Source organism: Chinchilla lanigera, unplaced genomic scaffold (assembly GCF_000276665.1).
Source record: "Chinchilla lanigera isolate Chin_1 unplaced genomic scaffold, ChiLan1.0 scaffold00020, whole genome shotgun sequence".
NCBI lineage: Eukaryota > Metazoa > Chordata > Mammalia > Rodentia > Chinchillidae > Chinchilla > Chinchilla lanigera.
The window spans coordinates 22,841,759-22,869,610 of record NW_004955421.1 but is presented as its reverse complement, the minus strand read 5'-3'; the positions used below and the strand labels follow the sequence as shown (position 1 = coordinate 22,869,610).

General features: G+C 53.8%; 1 protein-coding gene across 2 annotated transcripts in view; it reads right to left on the bottom strand.

Annotated features, from left to right (window-relative positions):
- Positions 1-933: 933 nt before the first annotated feature.
- The window catches only part of Pfkfb3 (6-phosphofructo-2-kinase/fructose-2,6-biphosphatase 3), a 106,388-nt gene continuing 79,469 nt past the window's right edge, over positions 934-27,852 (bottom strand). Inside the window, exons 3-17 of one of the 2 annotated variants that reach the window (XM_013513716.1) lie at positions 20,898-21,023; positions 19,727-19,823; positions 18,879-18,945; positions 18,305-18,379; positions 17,957-18,013; positions 15,822-15,946; positions 15,159-15,366; positions 14,648-14,794; positions 14,387-14,491; positions 12,677-12,806; positions 11,758-11,820; positions 11,595-11,659; positions 9,753-9,926; positions 7,662-7,684; positions 3,631-5,082 (exon numbers count right to left, since the gene is read on the bottom strand). In XM_013513716.1, coding sequence (XP_013369170.1) covers positions 5,040-5,082; positions 7,662-7,684; positions 9,753-9,926; positions 11,595-11,659; positions 11,758-11,820; positions 12,677-12,806; positions 14,387-14,491; positions 14,648-14,794; positions 15,159-15,366; positions 15,822-15,946; positions 17,957-18,013; positions 18,305-18,379; positions 18,879-18,945; positions 19,727-19,823; positions 20,898-21,023 — 1,505 coding nt within the window. In that variant the 3' untranslated portion in view covers positions 3,631-5,039. The other variant, XM_005383866.2, reaches the window with a different exon arrangement.

Here is a 27,852-nt window from a genome sequence, read left to right as displayed (position 1 = left end):
ATGAACTGTTACTGTTGCCCTCTGCCATGTGCCACTCTGCCTTGGAGCCAGCCGAGTATGGACTGAAACCTCCATAAACTGTGAGCTAAGTAAATCTTTCCTTCAATTTTGGGCATCAGGTATTTTGTCTCATCAATGAGAGAAAAGTAACCAAGATACACTTGTTCTCATCCAGGCCTCAACTTTGCCACATCTGCAAGACACTAAACACTGGCTCTTGATTTTGGCAATCAATAAGCTAAGCAATCATAGAAGTTCAATCAAAATTTTTTTACCTGCTTAGAAAGGGCTTGAAGGGTATGGGGAAGGGTTGAAAGTGAAAGTAAACCTAAAATAAAAGATGTCTTCCGGTAACACTGCCTGTGGCAGCACTGTGGGGTGCAGTGCTGGTTTAAGTCTTGCTGCTGTCTGGAAGGACAGGGCGGGGATGGTAGTGGTAATAATGGAACAAAGGGTGATAAAAATTGCTGTCATTCTGTATTACACCACAATTGTAGACATAGCACTATGCATTTGTCAAACGCAGAGGACTACACAACACAAAGCATGAACCTTACTGTAAGCCGATGATGTAGAACATTCCTGACAATATCCTAGCATTGTCCGCTGTAGCCCATGAACCACGCTGAGGCACAATGTTAATGACAAGGGAAACTTGCAGGGCCAGAGGGGGTTACAGGAAACCCCTATGCCTCCTGTTCTTCCTCATCAACCTAAAACCACTCCAAAAAATGCAGTCGGTTCCTTTAAAATAAAACACATCTTATTCTTTCTCAAACACAAGCACTAGAAAATTTCTATTTGAATGTCCCATTGGAAGGAAGATAATGAAAAAATAAGTCAGGAGCTGAGAAGTGCTGTGACCATAAACATTGCTTAAATACTCTTCGCCCCCAGAGCCCCCCCAAAAGGATCAGAGGTGTACTTCATTGGTGTAGTTCAACCAGGTATTTTATTGGTCTGGCAATTGCAAAATATACAAATTTCTCAAAGGCATTCCCTGTCTGAAAGCCAGCAAAGCTTCAACCCAGGTCATTAATTCAGACAAATATACAGAACACAGAGAAGTCAGAAGTCACACATCGAAGGCCCCCAAACCAACTGACAATTAAACTCCATCTATACAGCTTTCTATTTTTAGGCTCCCTTATACATATTAAATAAATAAATAGCACATCTGCTATCAAAATAATAAAAAAATAAATTTCAAGTATTACAAACGAAAATATCATTGGTGTGGTTCAAACAGTTTTTCTTCGCCCCCAAAAAGAGCTTTGTCCATGGTGAGAGAGGGAAATTCACTCAAAAACATATGCAAAGTTTAAAAAAAAAAAATTGGTCCCAGTTCTATTTCATTTTATTTTGCAGAGGAGGGAGAAGAGAAAACCAGTAGACGTACAAGTTCCGTGACTACAGCTCAGCCCCCAGCTCCATGCCTTCTCGAAGGCAGCTCGCTGGCTTTTCAGGGAAGCAGAAAGCCTCCTCCTCCACGGCCTCCCCCATTTACCTTTACCAAAATGAAGTCCCATGCTAGGCCAGGCCTCCTTCACGTCTGTACTGACTTCGGGTCAGCAGGGGTAAGAGGGGCCCACACCCTCCCGAGCCCTTCTCTGCGTCAGACTTGAGAGTCTGTATTAACACAGAGAGGATGAAGCCAGAAAGTGACAAGTAAGAACCGGTCTCAGGAGCAAAGGCGCAGGCTCCTCAGGTGAGAGACACCAGCAACCTGCACGCGGCCTGCCAAGATCCAGGACAGGGGCGGGGAGGGAAAAGCCCAAGTCTGAAGCTGCCCAGGAATGAGATTATACAAATACATAGCACTTCTCTCCTCTGGCAGCCTGCCAGAGCAAAGGGGATGGGAGGGAAGGGAGGATCTGAACGGTTCGGTGGGAAGACACGAACTTGATGGAACAGAATCTGACCGATGGACATCCCCACTTCCCACTTCATCCCAATTAGAGCAATGTGTTCCTTCATAGCTCCTCTCAAGCAAACAAAAATAGTTCTTCATCCCCAGCTTCGGGCATGTTCATCCTCCACCCTCATCCCAGGACCTGCCCCCTTGAGCTGGGAGGAGCAGTCTCTCTGGACTCACAAGAAGACAGGAAGAAGGGCCGGGGATGCAGCTCAGCGGCACAGCGCCTGCCTGGCAAATGCAAGGTCCTGAGTTTGATTCCCGGTACCAGAAACAAGCAGGAAGGAAAACACATAACCTTTGGTACCAGCTTCGAGACATCCTTGGAAGGGTTACTGTATGAACTGCACTGCTGTTTCCAAAGGGTTTCCTCTAGACACAGACATCCTCTCCTGCCCTGGTATCTGAGGGGACGAGGGAGGGAAACGGGACAGGCAGAAACTACAGGAGTCTAGAACCCCATGTCCCATCAGCCTGGCTTTTCAGTCTCTGCAAATGGCACGGATGCCATAAAGACAAAGCAGGATGACAGTCTACTCCACTGAATCCCCAGGGTCAGGTGTACAGCCTGATGCCAGGAATACAGCGCTCAACAAAAGCACGATCCTTGCCTGGGCCGTCATCCCTCCCTGGGAAACACGGGCGGCAGGTAAGGAACGGCCCGGAGGAAGGGGGCCAGGTGTTCCCTACAGCATCTCAGTTGATCTTGCAAGGAGGGCGCCAAGCTGCCCCATTTCACAGGTGTGTCCAACTCCTCACCTCACAGGCGCCAAGGCCCCCCGGGCCTAACACCCTCACATCTACCGCGAGTTCCTGAAGAGAAGGTGTGACCTTTACATCACACTTCTGCCACAAAAAAGTGCAAAAGCAAACAGCTCCGAGAGAGCAATTCACTCAGGGTACCTCGAAGTCCAGGTAGGAGAACAAAGGATGCTCAGAGCTCCCTGGAAGAGGGAGGCCCCAGCTATCCTATTTCAGCAAAACACATCCTCTGCCTATGCAGCCAGCCTGTCCCTGAATTCAGGGCTGGGACAGTGTGAGGACACGTGGGGGAGCCAGGGCAGGTCACTGCTCAGCTGCCACGGCCTTCTCAGGAGAAGGGGTCCCAGCTCAGCCTGTACCCACGTCCCTTTGCACAGCACCTCCCCAGGCTGAGATGCCCAGCGGAGCCATGCAGAAATTTTCAAACAGGCCTAGGCTTTGGCCTTCAGCACTTAGGATCTAGTCTCCTCTAGTTTCAAGATGCTTTGCCAGTCTTGCCTCCTCAGCTAGGATCGTACCAGGGCAGGATCACGGAAACAGCACGGCACAGCAGGGCCCAGCGTCCCCCTCTCAGGCCTCTCTCAGCTCCTCCACGACGCTTCACCCTCCCACGCCTTGGGGCGGGCACCAAACTGCCCTGGAAGACCCAGGAGGGCGGAAGGTGGGGAGGCTGGCAGCTCACTGCCGAGGACGCAGTGATCCACACGGCTTCCTGATGTCTCGGCCATTCTGATGCCACGGGGGTGTAGCTGCTCTTCACCCAGTAGATCCCCCCTCGCCACTCATTCTGGTGCAGAAGTCCTTGGGACTACTTCGGCCTCGGGCCTTGGGCAGATGGGAGGGCACAAGCTAAGCTGCAGAAATAGAAGTGGAATGGAACGAGATGTGTCTGCTTCATTCAATGTTTCCTGGACGAGTCGGCGCCACTCCGGGAGCCTTTCATGTTCTGTTTTCAGGAGAAAGAGGGGCAAGGGAGGGAGTCAGGATTTGCTGTTCACTGTACTTCAAAACACAAGGCTCAAAGCCATGCCACTGAGACCCCTGCCCCCCCCCCGCCGCCCCAAACAACAAACAAACCCCAGAGAATGTCATCACAAAACAGGTGGAAGAGCTCAGGGAGGTCCCAGAACATGAGAAGGGGCCAGGCATGAGCCAGGAGCCTGCTTATCACCAGGCCATTTTCCTGCCGGAAAGAGGGAGGGAAGGAAGGTGGGACAGGCATGTGGCTGGGAACCCTGCAGTCCTGGTGGGTTAGACGGGGCTAAGAGAACAAGGGATCCCAAGGAGCCCTCTTAGGTGCCGGTGGAGCCTGGTGCTCACACTCCTTTACAAGTCCAGAGCTGCTCTCAGCACATACGGGGCCCCCATTGGTCACAGCCAGGTGGAAGACAGCTGAGAACCCCCAAGGCCACATCTGCTCCTCCTCTCAACTCAGCTAGGGGAGGCTCGCGCTCAGCTCCCGTACCCAGACTCAGGGTACACGGCTGGACAGAACACAGGTGATGGGGGGGGATGGCCGGATACGGTGAGGAGGTCCAGGTGAGAAGCCAGGCATAGGAGAACAGGCGGCCGTGTCCTAAATCTCCACCCGAGTCCTGACCGACGTGACCTAGCAGGAAGCCTCCCCCACAAGATTCTGACTCACGTTAATGCCTTCTTTTAAAAATGTTCTTAAAGCAGCTGGGGACATATGTTTGCTGCCACTGCACAGCAGGGGTCTCTCCCTAAACTCCCTCATCTTCATCTACCCCACAAAAAAGTATCCTCTCCACTCCTGTCTCCACCAAGACTGCTCTACGAGGGGCAGAGGAGCGAGCAGGACCCAGGCAGACAGGTGCGCAGGGGTCGGCTCCGCCACTGTCACCCGCAAGACTTCGCCCCCGGCTACAGACTCAACAGGTTGGATGGCACTGGAGCCACCACTCGGCGTTGGGTGGGACAGGACTACAGGCAGCCCGAGCCCCCGTGGGTCCCCTCCCAGCTAGAAGGATACCCCCCCAAACGCCAGACAGGTGGAAAGTAGGAACTGCCACTTCCCTCTACAACAGCTGGCGCCAACCTGCCCTGGGACACTACAGGCTTCCGGCACCCACAGGAGGACAATGCAACAGTAACACCGAGAGCCCACGTCCTACACTCGTGGCGCCCCAGGCTCGGGACACTGGGAGGGAGAGAAGACAGACGGGAAAGGACCTCACGACAATGGCACTGCTTGTAAAACCGTCTGGCATGGACACATGAGCACATGTTCCACAATGGCCAGTCGGCACACAGACCAAGATGCCCTACGGCTGAGATGCCATGACTTAGAGATGCAGGAGAGGACACAGGGACATGCAGCCAGTCATTTACCTTTCCAAGGTTAGTAAGGAGAAAACTTTGAGAAAATGTGACAAACAGTTCGTCTTTCAAGCATAGTGGGGAAGAGGAAAAAAAACAGGTTGGGAAAGAAAAAAATCTTTTAGTAGTGTTTTTTTGGTGTGAGTTTGAAATTTTAAAATGAAGGATGTACTGTGAACGTCAGGCGGTCACTCCATACCAGCAGCTACCACAGCCCCCAGGAGGGCACCGCAGAGCTCAGGGTCCAGGCTGTGATCCCCATTTCACCAGCAAACCAAGGCCACCAGCAACACGCCTCAGGGCTTCCCTCCTCCCAAATCTGAGCTCCAGCTGCTCAGGGGAAGAAACCCCACTGACATGGGGCAGAAGGAGCTGGGAACCAAAGTGCAGACTCAAACCCAGGCAGCCAGGGAGCACGACCACTGAAGCCTGGGCACCAAGGCCCTCCCTGATGACAGCGGGGGCCACTGCCCGTCAGGTCCTCTTAGGTGCCACCAGGTACACTGCCACGTGTCTTTTGTTTTGTTTGTTGTTTTGGCTTTGAGACAGGTTCTCACTATGCAGTCCAGGCTGGTTATGAACTCACTACGGAGCCCCAGCTGACCTTGAGCACATGGCAATCCTCCTGCCTTAGCCCCCCAAGTACTGGGATCACAGGTGTGTGCCACCACGCCCGGCTTAAGTGTCACATCTCTACTCTCAATAGTAAAACCCTTAAGTTTTCATTCTCCATTTTACAGGTAATGAGGTTGAGGTCCTAGAATTGCTTTAAATTGCCCAGAGTTCCAAAGACTGTGGACATTCATAGAACCAAGATACAAACCTGTCTTGGTCCGACTTTAACAATACATTTTGGTCTAAGGGTCCAGGTCACTTCCTAGAATCAGATGTATCTATGACCCAAGATGTGGGGTCCTATTCCACTCTGGGACAACAGTGTGGAATTCTGACCAGAAAGAAGTGCAACAGGTCTCTAAGATATAATTTTGTTGATCTGGAGGGCTTCTAGCCAAAAGCACTCTTGGAATTACTTGGAGATAGACTAGTCTGCTTCAGAAGGGTAGGGGAGTGAGTCTAAATGGCACCCTCACAGCAGGAAGATCGCTTCAAAGAAATAGGATAAACCAGGTGTTGTAACACACATCTATAATCCCAGCACCGAGGCAGAAGGATCACAAGTTTGAGCCCAGTTTAGGCAATGTAGCACCTTAGTGTGACCATGTCTCAAAATGAAAAATAGTAATAATAAATTTAAGAGTTGGGAACGTAGCTCAGTGCAAAGGCCCTGGGTTCAAGTCCCAGTGCCATGAAAAGAATAAGAAATGCACACATACAGAACCATAAACTCCAAACTCAAAAGCTACTTTTCACACAGGAGAAGCCCTGATCCACAAGTAGCCCATGTGCTCAAAGGCTGGCTCCAAAGGACCAGACACTGGATCCTGAGGATGCCTTACTGAGAAGTTAATGGATGGGCCCACTGTCAGCCATGGGACGCAGCTGCAGGTGAGAGGCTGCGGGAGCTAAAAAGACCAACAGCAGCTGGCAGTACCTCTTTGGTGGCAGGGACGCTCTCCCAGCTGTTCCCAGGGGCTGGCAGGGAGAAAAACACCAGCCCCCAGAAGCAGGAGGCCCAGGTCTCAATTGTGCTTCTGTTCCTACTGGCTGGATGGCCATGGCCTCACCTATTAAACAGGGAGGAACTGCTCCACCCACATCCTGGGGTTATTTAAGGATCAGAGTCAACAGGCATGGACCATCTCTTTGTGAGCTCTACAGCCCTAGAAGTAATCTGACTGTGTGGTTCTAGCACAGTCCAGGCACGATGCCAAGCTACTCCTGTTTTCCAAGAATAACCCGCGTTTTTCAGCTCATCCCTGGATGAGCTCAACCCTTCCCACTTTCTGCATAAACTCCTCCAGGTAACTTAATGAGCAAAAGGGAATAATGGGAAGGGTGGCTGTAATAGGAAGGCCGTGGCTCCTTCTCTAGCTGGGGACCAACAGAGAAGCAGAGACGCTGTATTATCTACTTAGTCACTGCCAGAGCGATGCTGAACCAGACACTCCAGCCAAAGAAGGCCAACCCTACGGGCCTGGTACAAAGCTGGACCCACTCCTGCCTGTGATTTATGGCTGAACGTGTTCTGACAGAGGACAACCAGCTCTCTAAGGAGGTTTCCACACAGACCTCTCAGGAGAGGGCGGGGTTGCCATCAGACCACACTCCCCCGGGGTATATCCTTTTCCTGCAGGCTCTGGCTAAATTTCCCTTTCAGAATGAAAAATGCTTCTCTGGGAAGGGAGGATGCTTAAAGGGCAATGACAGCAAGCCAAGGCCTAGCTGTCACCAAAATCTGACCCTAAGAGGGACCCCCAGACCATGACCCATGCAGGTAACACCTCAAACCCCGAGAGGGACCTCGGAGAAGCGAACATGCCACACTGCCACTTCCATCCCCCTCTACCACCTTCATGAATTCCCTTCTCCCTCCTCCCACGTTCGTTTCATCTCCTACTCCCTGGTAGAAGACCTGAGACTGCACAAAAACTGTCCTCATCCTCAATATTTTAAGAGGCAGGAAGCCAAATGAACAAGCAAAACAGAAAGAGTGCAAGCAGCAGAATTATTCGGAAATACTTACAGACAGGCTTTCCCTAGCAAAGGCTGCAGGAGGAAAAGAGAGAGAGAGAGGGAGACAGAGAGAGATACCAGTCAGGAGGCTGTGTGTGACCTCGGGGAACAGCCCTGGCAAACCTCCCGCTCCCAGCCCAGCCAGAGGCCCCCAGGTTGCCCTCAGGACTCAGCAGTCCTGGAGGACTGTCCTGTGAAGTCCAGGCAGCTCTGAAGACAGAGAGGACGGGACGCTGCCACAGTGCCCTACCCAACCAGGGTCAGTGACGCACCCCCACCCAGCCACGTACCCCCTAAACGTCCAAATAAGCCCTCCCAACGCACAAGGATAGAATATCACGGACACACTATTTTAGCTGTGCTTGGTTTTCATTTAAAAGCCCTCAACCTGAGACGTAAGGGAAAATTTATCACAAGTCTCCTAGTCCTAGGCCCCATTTACAAAGCTAAGGGGACAGAGGGCAGGAAGGTGAAGTGACCGTGGCATTAAGATCCTTCACATGTGCTAATGCTGACACGATACCCAAAGCCAGGCTGACCACTACCGTCTCACTGGACACGGTCCTATGCGTGCCACACCCCAGATTACACGCGTGGCGTGACTCGCCTCGTCTGATCTGCCACCTGCAGTAGGCAGTACCCCTCCCGTGGATGACAAAACTGAGGCTCAGCAAAGTCACACGACTGACAAGAGGCCACAGAGCACTCTCCCCCGTGACACTTCAGACCAGGGAAGGCAAGAGGAACTGGTGGGCTGCAAAGCCCCAGGGGTGACTTGGTGTTATGGTTTGTGTCTGTGTGTCCCCCCCAAAGCTTCATGGGGTCATGGGGCAGGCTTTTAGAGTTTGACTGATTTTGGGTGTGAGAGCTGCACCCACCCTGGGGTGGACAGTTTGCATATGTAAGGGAGAGCAAGAGGCTGCTTGAGGCCATTCCTGGCTTTTGTGTTTGTTGCTTTGTTGTGTTCTGCCGCCAGGAGCTGTAGCCCTCTGCCATGTGCCACTCTGCCTTGTAACCTGCCAAGTATGGACTGAAACCTCCACAAACTGTAAGCGAAATAAACCTTTCCTTCCTTAATTTTGGGCGTCAGGTATTTTGTCCCAGCAACGAGGGAAAAGTAACCAAGACGCCTGGCAAAGAGCTCATGAACAGTTCGCCTCGAGGTTCAGCCTGCATTGACGTGTAAGAGGCCCGGCACTGAGGTTCCGGGCGGAGCCCCAATTGGAGCCCCGAGTTTTCGCACCTTACTACGTATTTGCAAATGATCTTGACTATCTTTCAGAAAATGACCTGTTTTTCGGAAAACAAATCTTAATACCCAATTGCCAAAATCTTTCCACTTTAAGTCCTCCAAGCTAGTGAAATCTCGTGGGGTTGGGTTTTATCTTGGTTATTACCACCTGGTGGAATACTTCTGTTCGTGGAAAGAGGCTCCTTCCCAGTTATCCCAGTTGACAGCCAGGCTATCTGGTTCTAGGGGACCTTGCTGGCTCCAGGTGCAGCATGGGCTCCAGGGCTCGTGCTTTCCTTTCATGTGAGTGATTGCCGGAGAGAGACCAACAACACACTCAGCAATGGGGTGAGACAGGAAAGATGCCCACAGCCAGGCCCGTGGTGCACTGTCATCCCAGCACTCAGGAGGCTGAAGCAAGAGGACTGCCACGAGTTTGAGGCTGCCATGGGCTGCAGAGTGAGTTTAAGGCCAGCCTGAATTACATAGTGAGACCCCGTCTCAAAAAAAAAAAAAGAGCCCAAGGTCCAGAAGTAGAAACTTCTACACTGGGGGACCAACGTAGAATTGTTTTAGAAATAACTGCTCACCGGTGTGAACAGGATTTAGACATTTCACTCTCTGCAGCTCTGCCCGGTTCTGCCCAATAAAGACCACAACATCAGAAAGGACACACATGCAGACACAGGCGTCACGGGCAAAGGTCTTCAGGAAGGACTTCTCATGTTCCAACACCTGTGCGCATACACACACACACCTACAACACAAGGGCACTCATACACATACTGACCACAAACACACACGCACAGTCTGAGGTCACTGCCCCTGGGCACTCTTCCCCAAGGCAAGAAGGAAAGGGGAGTCACTGACTTGTCCGGGCAGCTGCGTGGGCACCTCCGGGGGCAGGCAGCTGGGCAGGGCGGCAGAAGTGGAAGCCACATGCTCCTCAAAGCTGTTGATGCGAGGCTTTTTGGTGGGCTCGGGGCTGGCTAGTGGGGTGACACTATTGCGTCTCATGAGCGGGTTAGGACCCTTCTTTGCGTCCTAAGCAAGACAAAGACAAAAGAGAGAGGGAGACAGTTATAAGGAAGGGAAGAGAGGTAGATAAGGCACAATACAGTTCCCTGCCCCTGGGTTTCAGGGTGACAACTTCATGGACCAAGGCGCATGACAGGGGACCCTGGGCTGCCTTGTGTGCCGCGACTGATGCCAGCTGGTGACGGGGTGCCGCCCTCCCACGTCCTTCCATGGACCATCCCAGAAGGCACCACACAGATAAAGGCGGCACGTGCAAAGCAGGGAGCGAAGTGATTAGAGGCAGAGCAGAGAAGGAAGTCAGAGAAGACAGCCTTGCTTCCAGCCCCAGGAGGCCCAGGAGGGGAGCCCCGAGGGCAGAGGTAGGTCTGAGGATCCCAGCAGGGGAAGCAAAAGGTGTTGGCACTGACTCCCTTCTATCAGATCTCTTCTTCTAGGCTTTGCAGTGCGCAGGCACATCCAGGAACAGTCCCTGCTCACACACGATACTCTGCTTATGCATGGGCCACGGAGGCGTCAAGCCAGCCAGGAGACCATAGACGCAGAAACGGGGCAGGAGGCAGAGGCCACCAGCCAGGCGCAGACAGCGCCATGACAGGCGCGCGAGCCCGAGAGCGCCTGTGGAGCGCAGCCCGCAGCCTCCGAGCCAAGGGGTAGCTCTGCTACAGTCCCGCCCCGCTGCAAGGAGGTGAGAGCACTGGAGCCCAACTAAAGCACAACACCCTGCCGGAGCAGCAGGCAGCAGCTAAGCCAGGGACGTCGTCACCTGGCTCAAGTGAGCACAGCTCCCGCCACCCTTGTTCGCGGGGAGGGGGCCGCAGGGGCAGGGCATGGCGGCCAAGGGACACCATCCGCTTTCATTTCGGTCCACAGGAGAAGCCGAGCAGTAAAGTGGCTGACAGCTCACGTACTATGAATGCCAAAATCTCTTGGCCAACCTCTCGGGGAATACGGAAGTCACCTGCTCAGGGGACTCCAGGGACAGAAAGTCGCGCTCTGTGTAGGAGGATGTCCGATTATATTGGCAATGACTATACTGCGGTATTCTGACAGCCTATATAAAGCAAAGGCAGACCCACTCTCACGGTGCACACCGGGGCATAGATCCAGCCTGCTTAGGAAAGTGCTCCATGCCCTGCCCTCCATCTCAGACCAGCCCAGAGCAGAAGACAGCGACAAGCAGGCACAGGGCTCCCGAAAAGTCTTCTCGCTGGCTGGCCCTCGTGTCTCCCGGCCTCCCGCCCCCGCTCCTTTCCTAAGGCTGGTAAATTCTTGCTTATTCTGAACCTAACACGTGCAGATGATCATGCCAACTGGCTGATCCTGTTTGATCGGGGGTGCTGGAGCTTCAAAGCATAGGGTGAGTTGCCCGAAAAGACAGCAGTAACTGTGCTCGGGTTCTGTTTAGAGGCAAAGAATGTCCTCCTTCAAAGCTCACTTCTCAGCTCACAAAACAGGGGACAGAGGAGCATGCAAGGAAAGGAAAAGAGGAAGAAAAGACGCGGAGAAGCCACAGAGAAACGGCGCAGGAGCACTGAGGTGCTACCCGCAGCAGCCAGAGCCAACAGGCTACTCGGGTGAGAGCCCGGCTAACGGCACCCGTCACAGGCCTTCCCCAGGTCCCTGCACATCCCAAGTGACGGGGGCCAGGGTGCGGGTGCCGGGGGCAGCACTCACCTCTGACCTCTCCCGGTGTGTGCTCACGGACTCCACGTTCAGGTAGATGGACTCCACACGGCAACCTGCGGGACAGGGGATGGGAGAGGACAGCCTGTTAAAGCACGGCCTTGCCTGCAGCCCCATGGCCCCCCAGGCAGGGCTCGGCAAGGGTGCTACTCACCATAAGCGACAGGTGTCAGTTTCAGAACGGTGTGAAGGGGACATTTCAGGTAGGGCATCTCCTCTGAAAAGAGACAAGTGGTCCCACAATTACATATGAAACTCTCTAGGGAGGTGTGAGGGGGCATCTCTGGGCCCACCATGACAGCTTCTGCCATGACAGACCCCAGACGCTGTGCCCACATGCAGGGCCCTGCTCCCCCAGTACACAGACCATCCTGTCCAGGGGAGAAGACTCTAGAAAAAAAATACCTTGCCAAAAGAACACAGGCCAAATGAACCAAAGCACCCACTTTCACAGAAGTAGTTATTTTTTTGTTTTTTTTGAGACAAGATCTTGCTATGTATTCCAGATTGGCCTCTGCCTCACAGAAATCATCCCGCCTCAGCCTCCCAAGTGCTGGGATCACAGGCATGCGCCACCACACCCAGCTAAGTTAAGTTTCTTTAAAAAGTGGAGGCTTCAAACTTGGAGGCTTTCTAAATTATTTTTTAATAATTTCCCAAACACTTTAGGTCTGTCTAGTGATTCAGCTGAAACTTTGACAGACGTAACACTCAAAGTGTCAACAGCATCATTCCATTTCCATTCTGACCTTGGAGGTAGGGTGATGACAAAAGCTGCCTCTACGTCCAAGCCAAAGACCCTTAGATGTGCAAAGGATGAGGGCTCTGAGAGAGCTGTGTTATCAGCTGGCAAACCCTCTGGACATCGCATCGTGCTCACAGCATTTCCTAAGCGCTGCCAAGGAGGCACTGGCCGGACAGCACTGACCAGCAGGCTGTGAGCCAGGCCTTCAGCCAACCTTTCCTAACATCTGCCCTCGGAGCAGGGTGAGTAATACCGGGTCCTTGGCCATACACTCTCAAGGGCCAACTTCACTCCCCCTGCTTCCGAGGCCACGCCTGCCCGGCAGTACCTGCACTCTTATCCAGGAAGTAGGCCAGCAGGCAGCGCAGGACAGCCTGGTGGCAGATGACCAGAACATTCTCCTGGCGCTCCAGCTCCATGATCACCGGCTCCAGGCGCTGGACCAGGTCCTGGTAGGACTGAATACACAGGACAGGACATGGCATTAGAGCAAGGGCATTGGGGGAGAACCTGCCACGGTCCCTAGTCTCCCGTCATCACAGTCAACCCATCCGCGGTCCGTCAATCCCCACGCACACCTCCGAGCGCTCAGCTCTGCATCAGTGAAATCATCTTAAGAGATCACAGACCGGCCGCCTCGCTGGTCTTTCGACTGCTCTCCAGGGCTGGGAGGCAGGTGCCACAAGGAACATGACTGGCCACAAAAAGCAGTAAGGTCTTGACACGCCCCAGCATGGAAGAACCTCAAAATCTCTTACACAAAAGTCCACATATCTTGCCTGATTCCACTTTTGTGAAATATCTAGACTGGGCAAGTCCACAGAAAAAGTAGATTTATGGTTGCCAGGAGCAGGGGGCGGGGGATTTGGACTGAGTGCTGACAAGTCTGAGGTTTCTTTTGGGAGGGAAGAAAATGTCCTGGGATCAGTGGTGATGGGGACACGGCACTGTCCATTCCGCTGACCCTCCTCTCTGTGGGGTCCACAACCACTGAAGACTGAAGTGTTAAAAGGACTCCATCTGTACTGAACATACAGGGCTTATTCTTCTGCTCATTATTCCCTAAACAATACGACGTAACAACGGTTTACCTAACGTCTACAGTGCAGTAGGCATTACGAGTGATGCAAAGGTAATTGTACACAGGGCCGTGTAGGTTATATGCCGATAATTACATAAAGGACTTCAGCATCCACAGATGTTGGTATCTGCAAGTGTCCTACCACCAATCCCCTGAGGACACCAAGGGGCAACTATATTCTAAAAACCAGAGTCGAACCCTTTAGCATAGTTATAAATCATGAATTTTGTTCAATGACTTTTGTATCCATTAAGAAATGTAAAAAGAAGGGGTAGAGTTGGGATCTTAAACATCAAAGCTCCTACTCCCCCTGGGGCCTCCTGCACCGTCCTTCCTTCTTCTCCTGCCCAAGGCCGCAGCGGGTGAGGGCCAGCGTGGGACAAGAGCACAGCAATCTGGTCCCTCAGGGACTGAGGCTGGCAAACGCTCAGAAGGGCACACGCAGGAAGGACGCCCGCCGGGTGTCAGCACACCCCTGGCTGCGCTCCCAGAGGACCACGCGACTCCACACTCTCTGCTTGCAGGGCCACAGTGAGCGACGCGGCAAACGGCCTCTACACGGTGAGCTCAGACCCCAGCACCAGGGGTGTGAGATGACTTCCTCAAAGCTGGCCCGTCTACCCCCTGGTCTGCAGCCCTGCGGAAATCCCTTGCCTGGAGGGACTTACGTGTGTGTCAGAGACCCAGACACACCCCTCGTGTTTCCATACAGGGAAACAACTACTTCTCTCTTAAGGTTGTTTACAGGCTGCACCGAAGACTCCAGTCCGCAGGGGCGGTGGTAGGAAGCGGGCTGCAGAACGGGTCAGGACGGGTGAGTGGGCAGTTGCTGACTGGTAACAGGGTCCACCTGGCCCCACACACAGCACACACCACCTCCTCCCAGCCATGATCTGGCAAAGGACAACGGGCGCAGCCCACAGCCAACAGACAGCGGCACAGGAGCAGCGCGCTCACCTCCCCAGTCGGGTAGCGGTAGTAGTATTTGTCCTGCTCACGCAGCATGTACTCCTCAGGGTACGTGTCTCTGATCTCCTCGTAGGTCAGCTCCTCACAAACGCCCTGGTGGAAACACTACACTTACTCGAGGGAACATACCAAAAGGGTCTGAAGGAGACCCTAGATGCCACCCAGAATGCCCGAGAGTGATTCTGCTGGACTTGAGGGAAGGCGCCCCACTCCCAGCCCAACCTCTGGGCCACACCATGTGGAACTCACAGCATCGATCTCATTGAGCGCCTTCCACTGCTCATAGGGGAGTTTCAGTGCTTCCGCTGTCTGGATGGTGCTCTTCAGCTGGCTGGTCCACACCCGGAGGTCCTTCAGGTTCTGCTCCTCGACAAACTTGCTCAGAGCGTTGGCGAACTGAGAACGGGGCGAGAGGGATGCTGGGAGCGTGCTCCTCCAAGAGGAAGGGCAGGGTGCTCACTCCCCACGTCAGGCTGGACTCTGTGGCCCAAGAGCCACCAGACACAGCTGACCACAACACACCCTCCCAGAGCCCAGAGACTTACAACTCTGCAGCCCCTTCCCGTCCCACACGCATCACCATACATACACGCGCACACACACACAGGTACGAAAAGACACCTAGATGAACACGGTCAGGCAGCCACAGCAGAAACCGCACACCCCACGCACCTCTAGGACCCCACAACTCCCCCACGAGGGGAGCTGGTCGCCCTCCTGGCACCTGTCAGCCCAGGCCCTTCCCCTCCTCTGCTCCTACCTTCTTGCCTCTGCTGGACAGGCCCGAGTCACCCCCGATCTTGCCCTGCAGGTTGTATTCGTTCTCGCCGTGCCGACACAGGTAGATGGTGCGCGGCTGCACGTGGATGTTCATCAGATAGTACACGATCCGACTCTGGATGTGGTCCTGGACTCTGTTCACCAGGAACCTCCGGCCAACGTCGATCACTTTGATCAGTGACAAGTCCCTACAGAGAAATGCCACTAAGGACCAGCACTCTGGCCGCACTTACAGCGCAGCAGAACACCCAGCCTGGGCCGGGCCCACTTCCAGAGCACTTGGTGCCTAAGGTTAGACAATACATTCCTCCACGGCACAGAACGAGTCTTCCTCTCTGGAGTCAGAGAGCAAATCAAGGCAGTGATTCCCACTGCAGGGGACAGCAGGCCTCTCAGAGGAAAGGAGAGAAAAGCCAAGAATGGAAAAGAGAACGGAGGAAATCTAGGAGGCGACAAGACTGGACTCTCTGGACACTGCTGCCCCCCACGTACACAGAATGTCAGAGATATTTGTATTGAATATTGGTTCATAACTGGTGATTTTTTTAACAAGACATTTTTAAACAAATTCTTTGCGGGAATATCCAGAAAACATGAAAAGCCCTAATGTGAGTAACTCAGAAATGGTCACAGAATAACCTACCTGTCACTTTTATCAGGGTCGAGGGGCTGGTAGCTGGCTTCATAGCAATTGATTCTCTTCATGAAGTCGTCCATGGCTTCTGCAGAGTTGCAGTCTTTGTAATCAGGGCTGGAGATTTTCACTTCCTGCAACATCACAAAGAGGCAGCTGATGAATCACGCTGGAAGGCTTTCTGCTTAGATTAAGCAGGATTTGGGGCTTTCAAAAGGGGAAGCCCAAAAAGCTCACAATGAATATTATCCTACCCAGTGTATAAGAGAAAAAAGAAATTGGGGGTTGAGACACAACGCGGTGATTATGTGGGGAAGATGCTCAGGGAAGACAGAACTGCCGGCTGGATGGACAGACACAGGAAACCCGCAAGGATCCCGTAATGAACACCTCTGAGCAGACCAGAGTCAGGACCAGTCCAGTAACTGACTCACCACCAGACAGTCTGGCTCTAATTCAGCACAATCTCACATAAGCACTCGCTAAGCTCCTCACACCAAGTGCAGGTTGTTGGTAATAAAAGGTGCATTACCAGTTGCTACAAAATGCCCTTGACCTTGGGTGGACTCCTCTCCATCCACCCAGAGGCAGCACGTACACGGGCAGGTCTATGACTAAGCTCCCCTCCCTCTGCCTTCCTGGGTGGGGCCCCCACCTCTGTAACTGGCCAGGAGACCTGCGGAACCAGGTAGGTTCTAAAGAAATTCAGAATTTTTAATGTCTGTGCTTTTATTTCTCTTAGAAAACAGCCACACGGGTGAGGCAGCCACTCTTTAAAGACCCAATCCCCTAGGGAGTCTGTGTTTCACAGGTACAGACTTCTGGTGGGGCGGTGAAAGGACCTGGAGATGGGGGCGGGGCTGGGGGTTGGCGGCTACCAGCAACGTGAATGAACGTCACGCCCCTGACCTGGACGTAACCTTAACAATGGCTACAGTGGTAAATTATGTTACGTGTATTTCATACTTTTAAAGAAAGTACAAGTTCACAAATTCCTGGGTCTAACTTGCACAGTTGCTTTGAGGTTTAAAGAAAGACTTCTGAAAACAGGTCAGGATAAACATCGAGCTGTGTTAATGGACTAGAAGCCAGAGGATAACTTAGCTAAGCGCACTGGCGACTGCTCGCTGGGGAAAATGACCTCACCGCTGCACTCTGGTTCACTAACAAGTGAAACAAAAGCAAAACCAAAAAACCCACAGGATGTCCTTTTGTTTAGGTTATTACAACTTCTGTTTCCTTGTACCTTGAGCTTCTTCCTTTGGACCCACTGAAACTCATTTGAACTCATTTTCCTCAGTTCAAATTGCCCTTCCTAAAATAGGGACTCATTTCTTGGAAATGTTTGTAATTATTTCCACTGCCTTAGAGAAAAGAACCAGTATACCCCCCCTAGAGGTGAGCATTCGCATGCAGCAATGCCACAGCACTCCCTGCCTGTACAGAACTGCTCTCTTTATGAATGTCTTGTTCTGATTTACTTAAACTGGACAGAAAATAACCTGTAACAGAAGTAGGTGACCTGAGAGAAAGTCTTCATTTCATTCCAACCATTTCTGTCCAGATATATTGCTGACAAGTGACAAAATCAGAATCAATCAAATGCTGTTGCCACTGCCCCTCAGGTTAGGTGGGCGAGCTCCCTGTGTGCAGTGGAGACGATGAGGGGCGGCGTCAGAGGTCCATTAGGTCCCTTAGCAAGGACAGTTTCACAACATCCCCTCCTCCTAGACTTGGGAACTCTGCTGTGCACATACTGAGTCCGAGAGGGTTTGCTCATCAGGAACCTTAAGAGCAGAAAAGATCAGCCGGCTGCCTCCTGTCTCACCCAAGAGGGGAGCTGCCCCGTCCCCACTCAGCTGCCAAGCCGCTGCCCCCTGCAGAAACTGCGCCAGCCCCCCGACCCAAGGCTGTGTGCTGTCCTCAAAGACCCTGCACAGACTGAACTTCTACGTTGAACACCTCTGTGTATCTAACCTCCTCATGCCCAGCCCTCAGACGGTTAACCCCGAGCTGGGAAAGGCAGCTCCTTCTAAAGGTCTGTTTACTTTTCAGGCCCTGGCCTGGGCTCCCGTTCTGGGGGGACTGCAAACGCCCTTGCAGTGTAAGCCGCTGCATGCAAGTGGGGCGTCCCACTGTCTTACCATGATGTTGGAGGCTACAACCGTAGGGTCATCACACACGGACTCAATGAAAAACGCCTGGTGGGAATGAGACAGAGACGTTAGAAAACAACAAGTGCCGCAAAGGGCCAACTTCGATGTCACAGTGATGCCATCGTCGTACGCCCTTCACGCGTCCCCGAAGGCACGATAGCCACCTACACACTGCCCAGTTTTTCAGCCTCCCTCTGCAGGGCCCTGCTATAGGGAGGCCCCACTTTTAAGCAGCAAAACTCAAGCGGCAGGAGGCAACGGACCAAGCAAAACTCAGGCCCCTGGGGCTTTCAACTGTCCTGAGCTTGCTGGGACAAGACCAGAAGTTCGGCTCACCTTGAAATCATTTTCTTTGGCAAAATGAAGGATCATGTGTCTCCTCTCTCTAGTAGTATTGGTGGCATCAAAAACCTGATAGGGAAAAGAAAGGGTCAGGAAGGAGAGCCAAGTCTGAGTGTGACAATCTTTACCAGTGCCACCAACTAAGTCTAACCTGTCATGTCCAGGGAAAAGCTCACAACTGCACTTCCAGGAGCGGCTGCCCTGTATGTTCACAGGTGGCCTTTCCTGTCCCTCTCCCTACAGTGCTCAGAACAGTAGGCAAGGGAGGGGCCAGCTAACGTGACCATGGAAGGGACGTGGGCACGGGTGGGCAGTGACCCCAGCCCTGCCTATCTTAGAGGTGGTGCCTGGCTGCCCGTTGCGGTGCTGGGTGACAGAGCATGCCACAGCTGTGCTACCCGGGGACCACCTTCCTGAGACACCAGGCCGGTCTAGTCACCTGCTTCCCTGGACCCGCAGAGGTTCCTGTCCCTGAGTGTCATCCCCACAGTGGCTCTCAGTGCTCTCGGGCAGTGAGGACACCCTGCCAGGGACGAGGGGCTGAGCCGGCTACATCCCCCAGACTTACCGCAATCTGCCCGCCTTCCTTCGTCAGGTAACTCTTGACATCCCTCAAGGCAGCTAAGGCACACTGCCTGCAACACACAAGAGCAAAACGCCGCCCATGAGAGCAGACCCTCCCACAAGAACGCTCACGCAACGACAAATTCCACTTCTAGGCTGCGCAGTGCTGACCAGGCCTCCTAAGGCCCCGAGGCTTCCAACCCGAGGCCCGGCACAGATGGCTTCAGGCACCCTTGGGGCGGCAGTGCCTGCACACCGGCTGCACACAGAATGGTTCCCCTGGGGAGCCGCGTAGAATCTGACGTCCGAGCCCACCCACAGATCCTCACTGGATGTTCTGGGGTGGGGTCGGACATCAGGAGCTTCACAAGCTCCCAGCTGATTCTAATGTGCGGTCAGGGCTGACCACCGTCACTCCAGGGGTTCACAGTGACTGTGCGTCATAAGAAACCCTCCTCGGGGCAGGGACTGGGGATTTAGCTCAGCGGCAAAGCGCCTGCCTGGCAAGCGCAAGGTCGTGAGTTCGGTTCCCAGTACCAGAGAAAAACCAAAAAAAAAAAGAAACCCTCCTCTGGGGCACACGGATGACTCCTAGCGAGGAGTGAGAAGGACTTTGCTGACTCTCGGAATGTGGCTGCTGTTGGTCTGTCTCACATCAGCTCAGCTAGGTCATCTGGGAACAAATCAAAGCGGCAAGTCTCAGAGGCCAAGAGACTTGTCCCGACACTGGACAGATCTGACGGCCACCAGCAAAGAACCCCACCACGGGAGGCCTTTCCCTTCCTCTTACAGAACCCGGCTACACACGCCGCAAGCCCACACCCGGGGCCTGCAGAGCAGGTCACATCTTACTTTCGGACTTTCATGGCTTCTTCATTGTCAGGGCGGAAGAAGTTGTAGGAGCTGTACTGCTTCACAGCCTCCCGGCGGTACTCTCCCACATTGAACACTGCACGGGGAAGACAAGGACAGCCTGGGTAACAGCAGGAGGAAAGCCCAGCCCCCACTGGGAGCACAGCCCCGCCGGAGAGAAAACCACCCGACCAGCACCCATGTGAATAAGACGAGATCTGGTATGGAAACCCGAGTGCGGCCTCCCGGGGCAGGATCACTCCCTCTTCCCGGAGCGCTGGAAAGCAGCGCCGCCGCCCTGCCCAGAACTAGGCGCACTGACTGCCGAGGCCTGCTTTACCGGACTGGCTCACACGGCCCGGCCTCGAAGCCCAGCCTCACCGTATCATGGGCAGAGACTGAGACCGTGGGAGCATGGCAGAGGAGAGGCAAGTCCAGCAAAAGGAGGGACAGTGATTTCTCTGTACAGTAATCAAAGTGAGTGGGTCTCTCATGCACTGCCCGGGCTCATCAGCCATTCTCCTGCTGGCCCAGAAGCCAGTGCCAAGGGACACGTTTTACAGTTACTGGGGGCGGCGGGGGGAACTCAATGGCAGAGCACACGCTTCGCACGTACAAGGCTCTGACTTCAATCCCCAACACCACAGAGACAGAGAAACCGAGAGTGAGCGAGAAAGTTACTGAGCACTGGCTGGGCGGTGGGGGAACAAGACATAAAACTGGATCCATCCTCCAGACATTTCCCATGGAATTGGGAAGGCCAGGAAGCGATCCCGTAACAACGTCATCAACAGCGTGACAGCGGGAAGCACCAGCAGAAGTCAGCAAAGGAACACGATGACCGAGGACAATGGGCATTTCAAGGAGAAAGATCTGCACAGACCGAGGTGGCCAGAGGGAGCCTCTGGGAGTGAAACCTGGGTCCGGCAGGATCTGGGGGAGCAGGAAGGGAGAGAATGAGCCAGCCACAAGGGAGGGGTGTGGATGTAGCACGGTGGAGACACGGCTGGAACACGCAGCAGGATCAGCCCCACAAGGTGGGACAGAAGTGGCGCAGAAGTGGCCCTGCCCGTGGCCTTCAGGGACCGCTGGTCAAGTTTTTGCAGCGTGAGAGACATAAGCAGGATCACAGCACTCAGTGTAACAGCCCTCACCTTGGGACCCGGCTCACCTTTCGTTGGGACGCCGATCCAGTTGAGGTAGCGAGTCAACTTCTTAGAGATGTAAGTCTTCCCCCGGGCGGGGAGGCCCACCATGACAATCACCGTGGGGGAGTTGGTCAGCTTTGGCCCGCAGGCTGGAAACAGCAAACAAGAAAGGGGCCGTAGATCAGGTGACCAGAGGTGATGAACGGCCCCCTACGCCCAACAGTAAGCTTTAAAGAATGGCACTGAAATCTGTCCTTCACGTCCCATCCCAAAGACCCCGGCATCTGATAACCCAACAGGACTGCGGCCCTTCCTGGCCAGGGCCCTTGAGTCATGCCTTGTAGTTTTATCTCCTTTTCTGCCTGAACGTGGCAAAGACAGTCTTGACCCCAATCTACTGGTCTGAGGGAGGGTCCTAACCCAAAGCAGAAGAGGGCTTGAGGGCTGAGGAGAAACTCCTTGAGGGCTGCATGAAGGGGGCCGAAGGGACTCGGGGAGGAAACAATAGGGAGAGGTGGTTTCCAGATGGTCATCATGGCCTCTACTGCGGGGGCAGGTGGCGGAAGGACCAGAGTGAAGAGATGGAGAAGCCAACCGTGAACGGGTGAACCTACACAGGAGGTCTGGGCACCTGTCTGTCTGTTATGTAGCCCAGGCTGACCTCAAACTCACAGTGATCTTCCCATCTTAGCCTCCCAAAGGCTGGGATTCTGGGATCAGGTGTGCACCACCAGGCCTGACTAGAAGCCAATTTTAAAAAGAGTTTATCAAATGGCAGTTGGTCAGACCCGGAGTGAGGGGAACCGCGCCACCCCTGACCCCCTCGTCCTCCTCCCCACCACCATCCTGCACCCGTTTCTGATGCCTGCCAGGTCCTCCCACCGAGGCCGGGTCCCTCAGCCCCAGGCAAGAGCCTGCTCGAAGGGAGCCGCTCTTGTCTGTGAGTTTCCCGGTTTTGGTTGCTGAGTGACTGCCCCACATTCCTCAGAATCGCAGTAAGACAAAACCCCGGGGAGCAAGCGTTTCACAACGCAGCCAAGACACCCTCTCTGGACACTGAAAGCCCAGCGCCTCCTTGGCTGCCACCTTGTCCCTGCGACTCTCAGGCGACTCTTGCATCCTGGTGACAAGCTCGGTCGCAAGCCGGAGGCTGCCTGCCAGCCCCAGCCCTGCCGTCCTCACCCCTTCCTGGCACAGGCAGCCCAGCCTGCAGAGAAAGCCGAGACCCACGCCACCAAGGTGGCCAGGTGCCAGGTGTGGACACAGCCTCAGACACAAAGGTAAGCCGCAACTGGAGGGTTCGCGTCGGGGAGGAAAACATGCCACCATCTCGGGGACAGGACCTCCCAAGCCTCAGCAAGTCCCTCAGGGGTCAATACTGAGGTCACTGCCTCTGCCTCCCTGACGTGGAGGCTCAGGGCCAGGCAGCAGCGTGTGGTGTGCGGGGGCTCTATTTCCTCGTTCACAGTCCAGACGGGGTATGGGGGAAAGCGAGGCTGTGGGACATCCAGAGACTTTCCGGAGCCCCAGAGCGCCTTGGCTGCACTCCCTCAGCTCCCAGAGCCCTGAGAACAAACGGGTTCCTAGAAAACAGGAGCTGACCACTGCCTGGAGAACACACACACCCCGCTCAGGTGATAAGCACATGAGTGAGTGAGCTGCACAAACAAGCACCGAGGGGCCTTGTGTCCCCTGGCCAAGCAGGGATTTCGTAAGACCCTCCCAGTGTGTCCAGGGGTATTCTAGCAGCTGTACCAGCACAGGAGAAAAGTGACAGCTAGAGCTGAGTCCAGCCAGGTGTGGCGGTACACACCTATAATCCCAGCACTCGGGAGGCTGAGGCAGGAGGACTGCCGTGAATAAGTTCAAGTTCAAGGCCAGCCTAGGTTACAAAGTGAGTTCAAGGCCAGCTTGAATGCCACAGTGAGATCCATAGTGAGATCAAAAAGATTTAAAAAAAAAAAAAAAAATAGAGCTGGGTACAATGGTGTACTCTCTGGACTCCGGAGGCCGAGGCAGGAGTTTACGGGCAGCCTCGGTAATTTAGCAAGTTCAAAGCCAGCCTGGACTACACAGTAAGATCGTGTCTCAAAACACAAGAAAGAAAGGTGGCAGTGAGGCTGACATCTTCTTACTGTGCGTGGAAACAGTGCTCGCGGGCCCCTCCCCAGGCCACTCGTCCCTCCTCCCTCATGAAGCCACCTCTCCTGCAAGCGCCCAGCACGCATGGAGACAAACACATACAGCTGTGCACACACACGGACTGCTTCAGCTGGAACCGCACCAAGAAAGCGGAGGCGAAGCTGACTGATTTATCAAATCAGGGATTATGTCTATCCACTAATCACAGGAGCAAATCTCCTCCGGCTGTAAGCACTTTAGAAGGGGAAAAAACAAACAAGACCATAGACACAGCAGAGTTACTACCTTAAGGCAAAAGTTCAGGTCAAATTTCAAACCCAAATAAACCATCACTGCCAAAGCTGGCAAGGCAGAAGCCATTCTGTCCATTCTGGGGCTGGGAGGGGAGGGGCTGCCAAGGGAGCCGTGGCTTTCTCTACCCAGGTGTCTGCCCTCTGGGCCAGCAGTGAGGGAAACACAAATCCCTCTGACTAAATTGCTATCATTCTGTTTTGGGGTTTTTTTGTGGGGAGGGGGCCTAGGGATTAAACTCAGGCCCTCCTGCCAGCTAATGAGCAAGAGCTCTGCCACTGAGCTACACCCCCTAACCAGTGGTGGCGACCTATGGCACTTGTGCCAAAGTGGGAACTTGTATCATTAAAAGCTCTAAAAGGTTCACCATCACTGCCCTAATCCGCCCCCCTCTCTTAAACTCAGACCCCTCAAATCTTCCATGATTAAAAATCTCCCAGCTCACTTGAATTCCCCAAATCTTTAGTTTCTTTTCCTCTACAGAGCTTTTTACCATGACAAGAGATGGCCACCCCACTCCTGGGCCTCTCCCGCCTCCCGAGTGCTAGGATTATAGGCGTGCACCACCATGCCCGGTATTTACAAGTCATTCTTTTTTTTTTTTTTTGGTACCGGGAATCGAACTCAGGACCTTGTGCTTGCCAGGTAGGCACTTGTGCCACTGAGCTATATCCCCGGCCCTTACAAGTCAAATTTAGATGTCAATTTAAATGAGCAAAAGAGGTAGATATTCACTATGATACAGGGGCAGGAAGCCATTGTCTAAAGAGCACCGGGTCCCAGGGGAGCTCAGGCTAAAACTGTTGTCCACGGCTAAAGTCATGGTCACTCGCTGAGTAGGACCTCACAGAAAGTCACCAAGTCCCGGAAGCTGAGCCTCCGCTCTGCAGTGTCCATCATTCCTGTCTGTGCACTCACTAGTTGACAAGACACCTGCTCTGGGTACCAGGTGGGAAGGAGGACAAGAGGGCAAAGCAGGGTGAGCCTCTCTGAGCAGGACCACTGGGCCAAGACCTGCCCGTGCACAGGCCTGTCAGACCACGCTGTCGGTTCATAACGCACACCGGCTCCCTGCGCGTGTTCCATGCAGCTAAACACACACAGGACACCGAAAGAAAACCAGGAGGCTAACTGCCGAGCACACGCGCTGTACGCTATGGCAGAGGAAGCCAGTTATGGAAAGAGTCAGCCAGAGAGGTGGGTAGCGCTTGTCTTCTACCCTCAACTGCCCTGCTGATTCCTGGAACTCATCCTCAGAATAAAGGCTGCCGGGAAGGCCATTTGCTGTGGCCCCCACACCTCCCTTGAACTTCCTCCTAGCCGAGGCTCTGCAGAATGCCAGCCTGAAAAAAAGGATGCAAAAATCAGTCTGTGCTTTTCTACAAGTAGGTGAGTTACGCTTCAACTGCAAGTTCCAGGGGAAGAAATGGAAGAGGCCGTTCACGACAGAACTGTGAACCCAGAAGGGAGCCATCTCCATGGCTGCCCGAGGAAACACAGACTGTGCCTGACTCGGGGACCATCTTGACCCACTTTCTAGAGCAAAGACCTGCTTCGGTCCTACAGATACACAACTGCCCTAAGCAAATCTCCCTGGAAACAGACTTAACCCACTTGGTGCTCGGGACAGCGGAAGGCAGCATGCATCTGGAGGAGAAAAATGCGGGTCACAGGTTGCTGGACCCAAACTCTCTCCTGGTGTCATCAGAGCAGCCTGCAGCGCTCTCAGAGTGTGCTGGGTTAACAGGACATTTGCTTCCTCAGCAGACTGAGCTTGAGGGCTGGGGGAAGAGGGTGGAGAATGCAGCTGACACCACTTTCCAAAGCTCTGCACTATTTCATGGTTACAGCATACATTCCTCTCTCTGCATGCGCATTTTAACTGTTTGTCTATCCTTACACCTGATGAAAGGCTCCGTATCATCTCAGCCAGCAACACCGGGATGGGGCATTTTAGTGCCTCGGTGACAACCTTGGGAGTCAATACAATAGCACAGTATGAAGCTTGCAAGACTGGGAGTCCAGTAAACAGAGCTCAAAGCCCGGCCTCAGCACTTCCTGGGACAAGTTCATCTCTCCATATCTTTCTTCTGTTCAGTGAGGGAGGCCGCGCAGACAGTGCTGTGGGGAAAACCTGTTAGCACAATTCACATGAAAAACTCACTGCAGAGCCTCAGCCAGTATCGCCCCTCACGACTGTCGTCCTTCCGGAGGGGCAAAGAACTAAACCCCCAAATGGAGAGGGGCCACACAGCAAGACCGGCAGGTGGTGGACGGGGGTTCAGCTCAGGTCTTTCTCACTTGGAACCTTTCTGTATTCTTTCCTGAAAGAGTGGCTCTCGTAAGTGGCCAAGTATCCCGAGCCTTTTAAAAAACAAGGTAGCTGGAACAACTCTGACATGGAAGAGGGGCTCTACTATGGACTTTTTATTTTCCTCAAGAATCTTACTCGGAATGGTCCTAATGAATTCAGGCTACGAATCTGTGCTATGAAGTGCAGGGGGCCATGTAAGGACAAGGCAGGGATTTCTCCACAATATCCATCTGTCTTCCTAAGTTAGAACACCAAGAGTATAAGCTCCTAGGAGAGGAAAATCTATGGGTTTGAGCACCAAGTCCGCCTTTCTTCATATGTAGTCCCCTGCTCACTTTGTAGCCCTGGCTGGTCTCCAACTCACAACCGATCCTCCTGCCTCAGCCTCCCTTCTGCCTCAGCCTCCCTTCTGCTTCAGCCTCCCAAGTGCTGGGATTACAAGCGTGTGCCACCACTCCCGGCTCCCTCCTTTAATAATTAACCTCAAAGGAATCTGCTGCCCAACCTCAGTGAAGAGACCACTGATAAAGATGGTCACCGACTTAAAGGAAAACCCATCCGATGTTCCAAATGCTGTTAGAGAAAAACCGTTTCCTTTTCTCAGGTCCAAGAAGTGACAAGTGTGACTGCATAAACTGGAAAAGGCACTACTGCCTGAAATTTTAAAAAGCATAATAAATGCCCAGGCTGCAGATACTTTCATAAGGAGTATGTCCAAGACTACGCCCCAGAGCCACACACGAGGATTTCATGGGCTGGTGCGACAAGGATCTTAATCCATCGCTCAGCTGCATGCCCCTCCCCCTCAAGCTCTGAAACGTTCTGACAGCAATCTCTCTTCGCAAATCTCATCTGCATCAAATCTGTCATCTGCACTTGCGTGAGAGACGTGCAGGCTGGTGGAGTCTCATGGATGGCTTTCGGAACTAGGAGAATGTCTCTCAGAATCACCACTGACTAATGCCAACCAACCTCGGGATCGCAACCTGGGGTGCCGCCTAGAGGGGTCTAGGTACATGCACACACACGATCATGGATTTACATGTATGCATAAAACCAAGATATATACTGTAGAACCAACTGTAGTTTACAAATGCGCTTTTGATCATTTTGTTTCACTTAAAGGTCCAAAAGGGGCAAGGCTTATTTCTGCATCGAGTCTTGCCGTCTCCCTGGGCATTTTTACAGAGACAGCCAAACCACCTACAGCACTGGCTTAGGAGGCACATCCGAAAAGGCTGCGGCTCAAGAACGCCTGCCAGGCCCCCAGTTCTGGGCTTCCTTGCCAGGAAGGGAGAACAGGACTTCCCCTAAGGGCTTCCCTCAAACCCCTCAGGGCCTGCAGAGAGACCTGCTACCGCACTGGCCCAGCCTGCCCCCTGGGAGGTGGGGGGGGCAGGCAGGTCTGGGCAGGGATGCCAGTGACTCAGGCCCGGCAAAGCTCCAGCAAAGCTGTCCCATTCTGCGGGGACCATCCTGAGAAACGTGGCAGCGGAGAAGTCCAGCCGGCAGCCTGGCGCTCAGGTGCCCTGGGACGCCCGGAAGCCACCCCCAGGGCTTTCACCTGGGTTCCATGGTGACCTGCCAGGCCGCCTACTTGGCCTGGGCCAGATGTCCGCCCACCAATCAGCTCGCCCCTGTCCACCTGACAAGCACCTGCACGTTACCTGGAAGGGCAGTGTCGCCTTAGAGCCGTTCCAACCGCCCTCCCCAGAGGGCCTACGGCAGCTAAGGAGGGATAGAAGAGTGCCCTCCCTAAATCTTTTACCAAGGGCAACAGGCAGACAGGACGCAACTGTCAGCAAATTCCGATCTCGGGGAAGTGTGCGCGCGTGCGTGTGAAACGCTGCCAACAGCACAGTCACCCACCCACACGCTCTCCCCAAAATCCAGGAGCTAAGGCTCGATTCCCGGTGACTCCCCTGCCGCCCCCAGCACGGACGCCCCTGCTGTCCTCGGAGCGTGAGGGGAAGACGAAAACGTACCGAGGGAGGTGGCGGATTCCCGGATGGGAATGGAGAGAGGACAGGGAGGGAGGACAGAAATACACATGGAGGCAAAGAGAGAGGAGACAGACAAAATACAGGGACGAGAAAATTCTGTACAGTGACGGCGAGACGGACGTACAGCCCGGCGGGGACAGACAGCGCGGCGAGGGAAGAAGTGATCGAGGGACCGCAGCCCCGCAGCCCGGCAGCCCGGCAGCCCGGCAGCCCAGGCGGGGCGGGGCC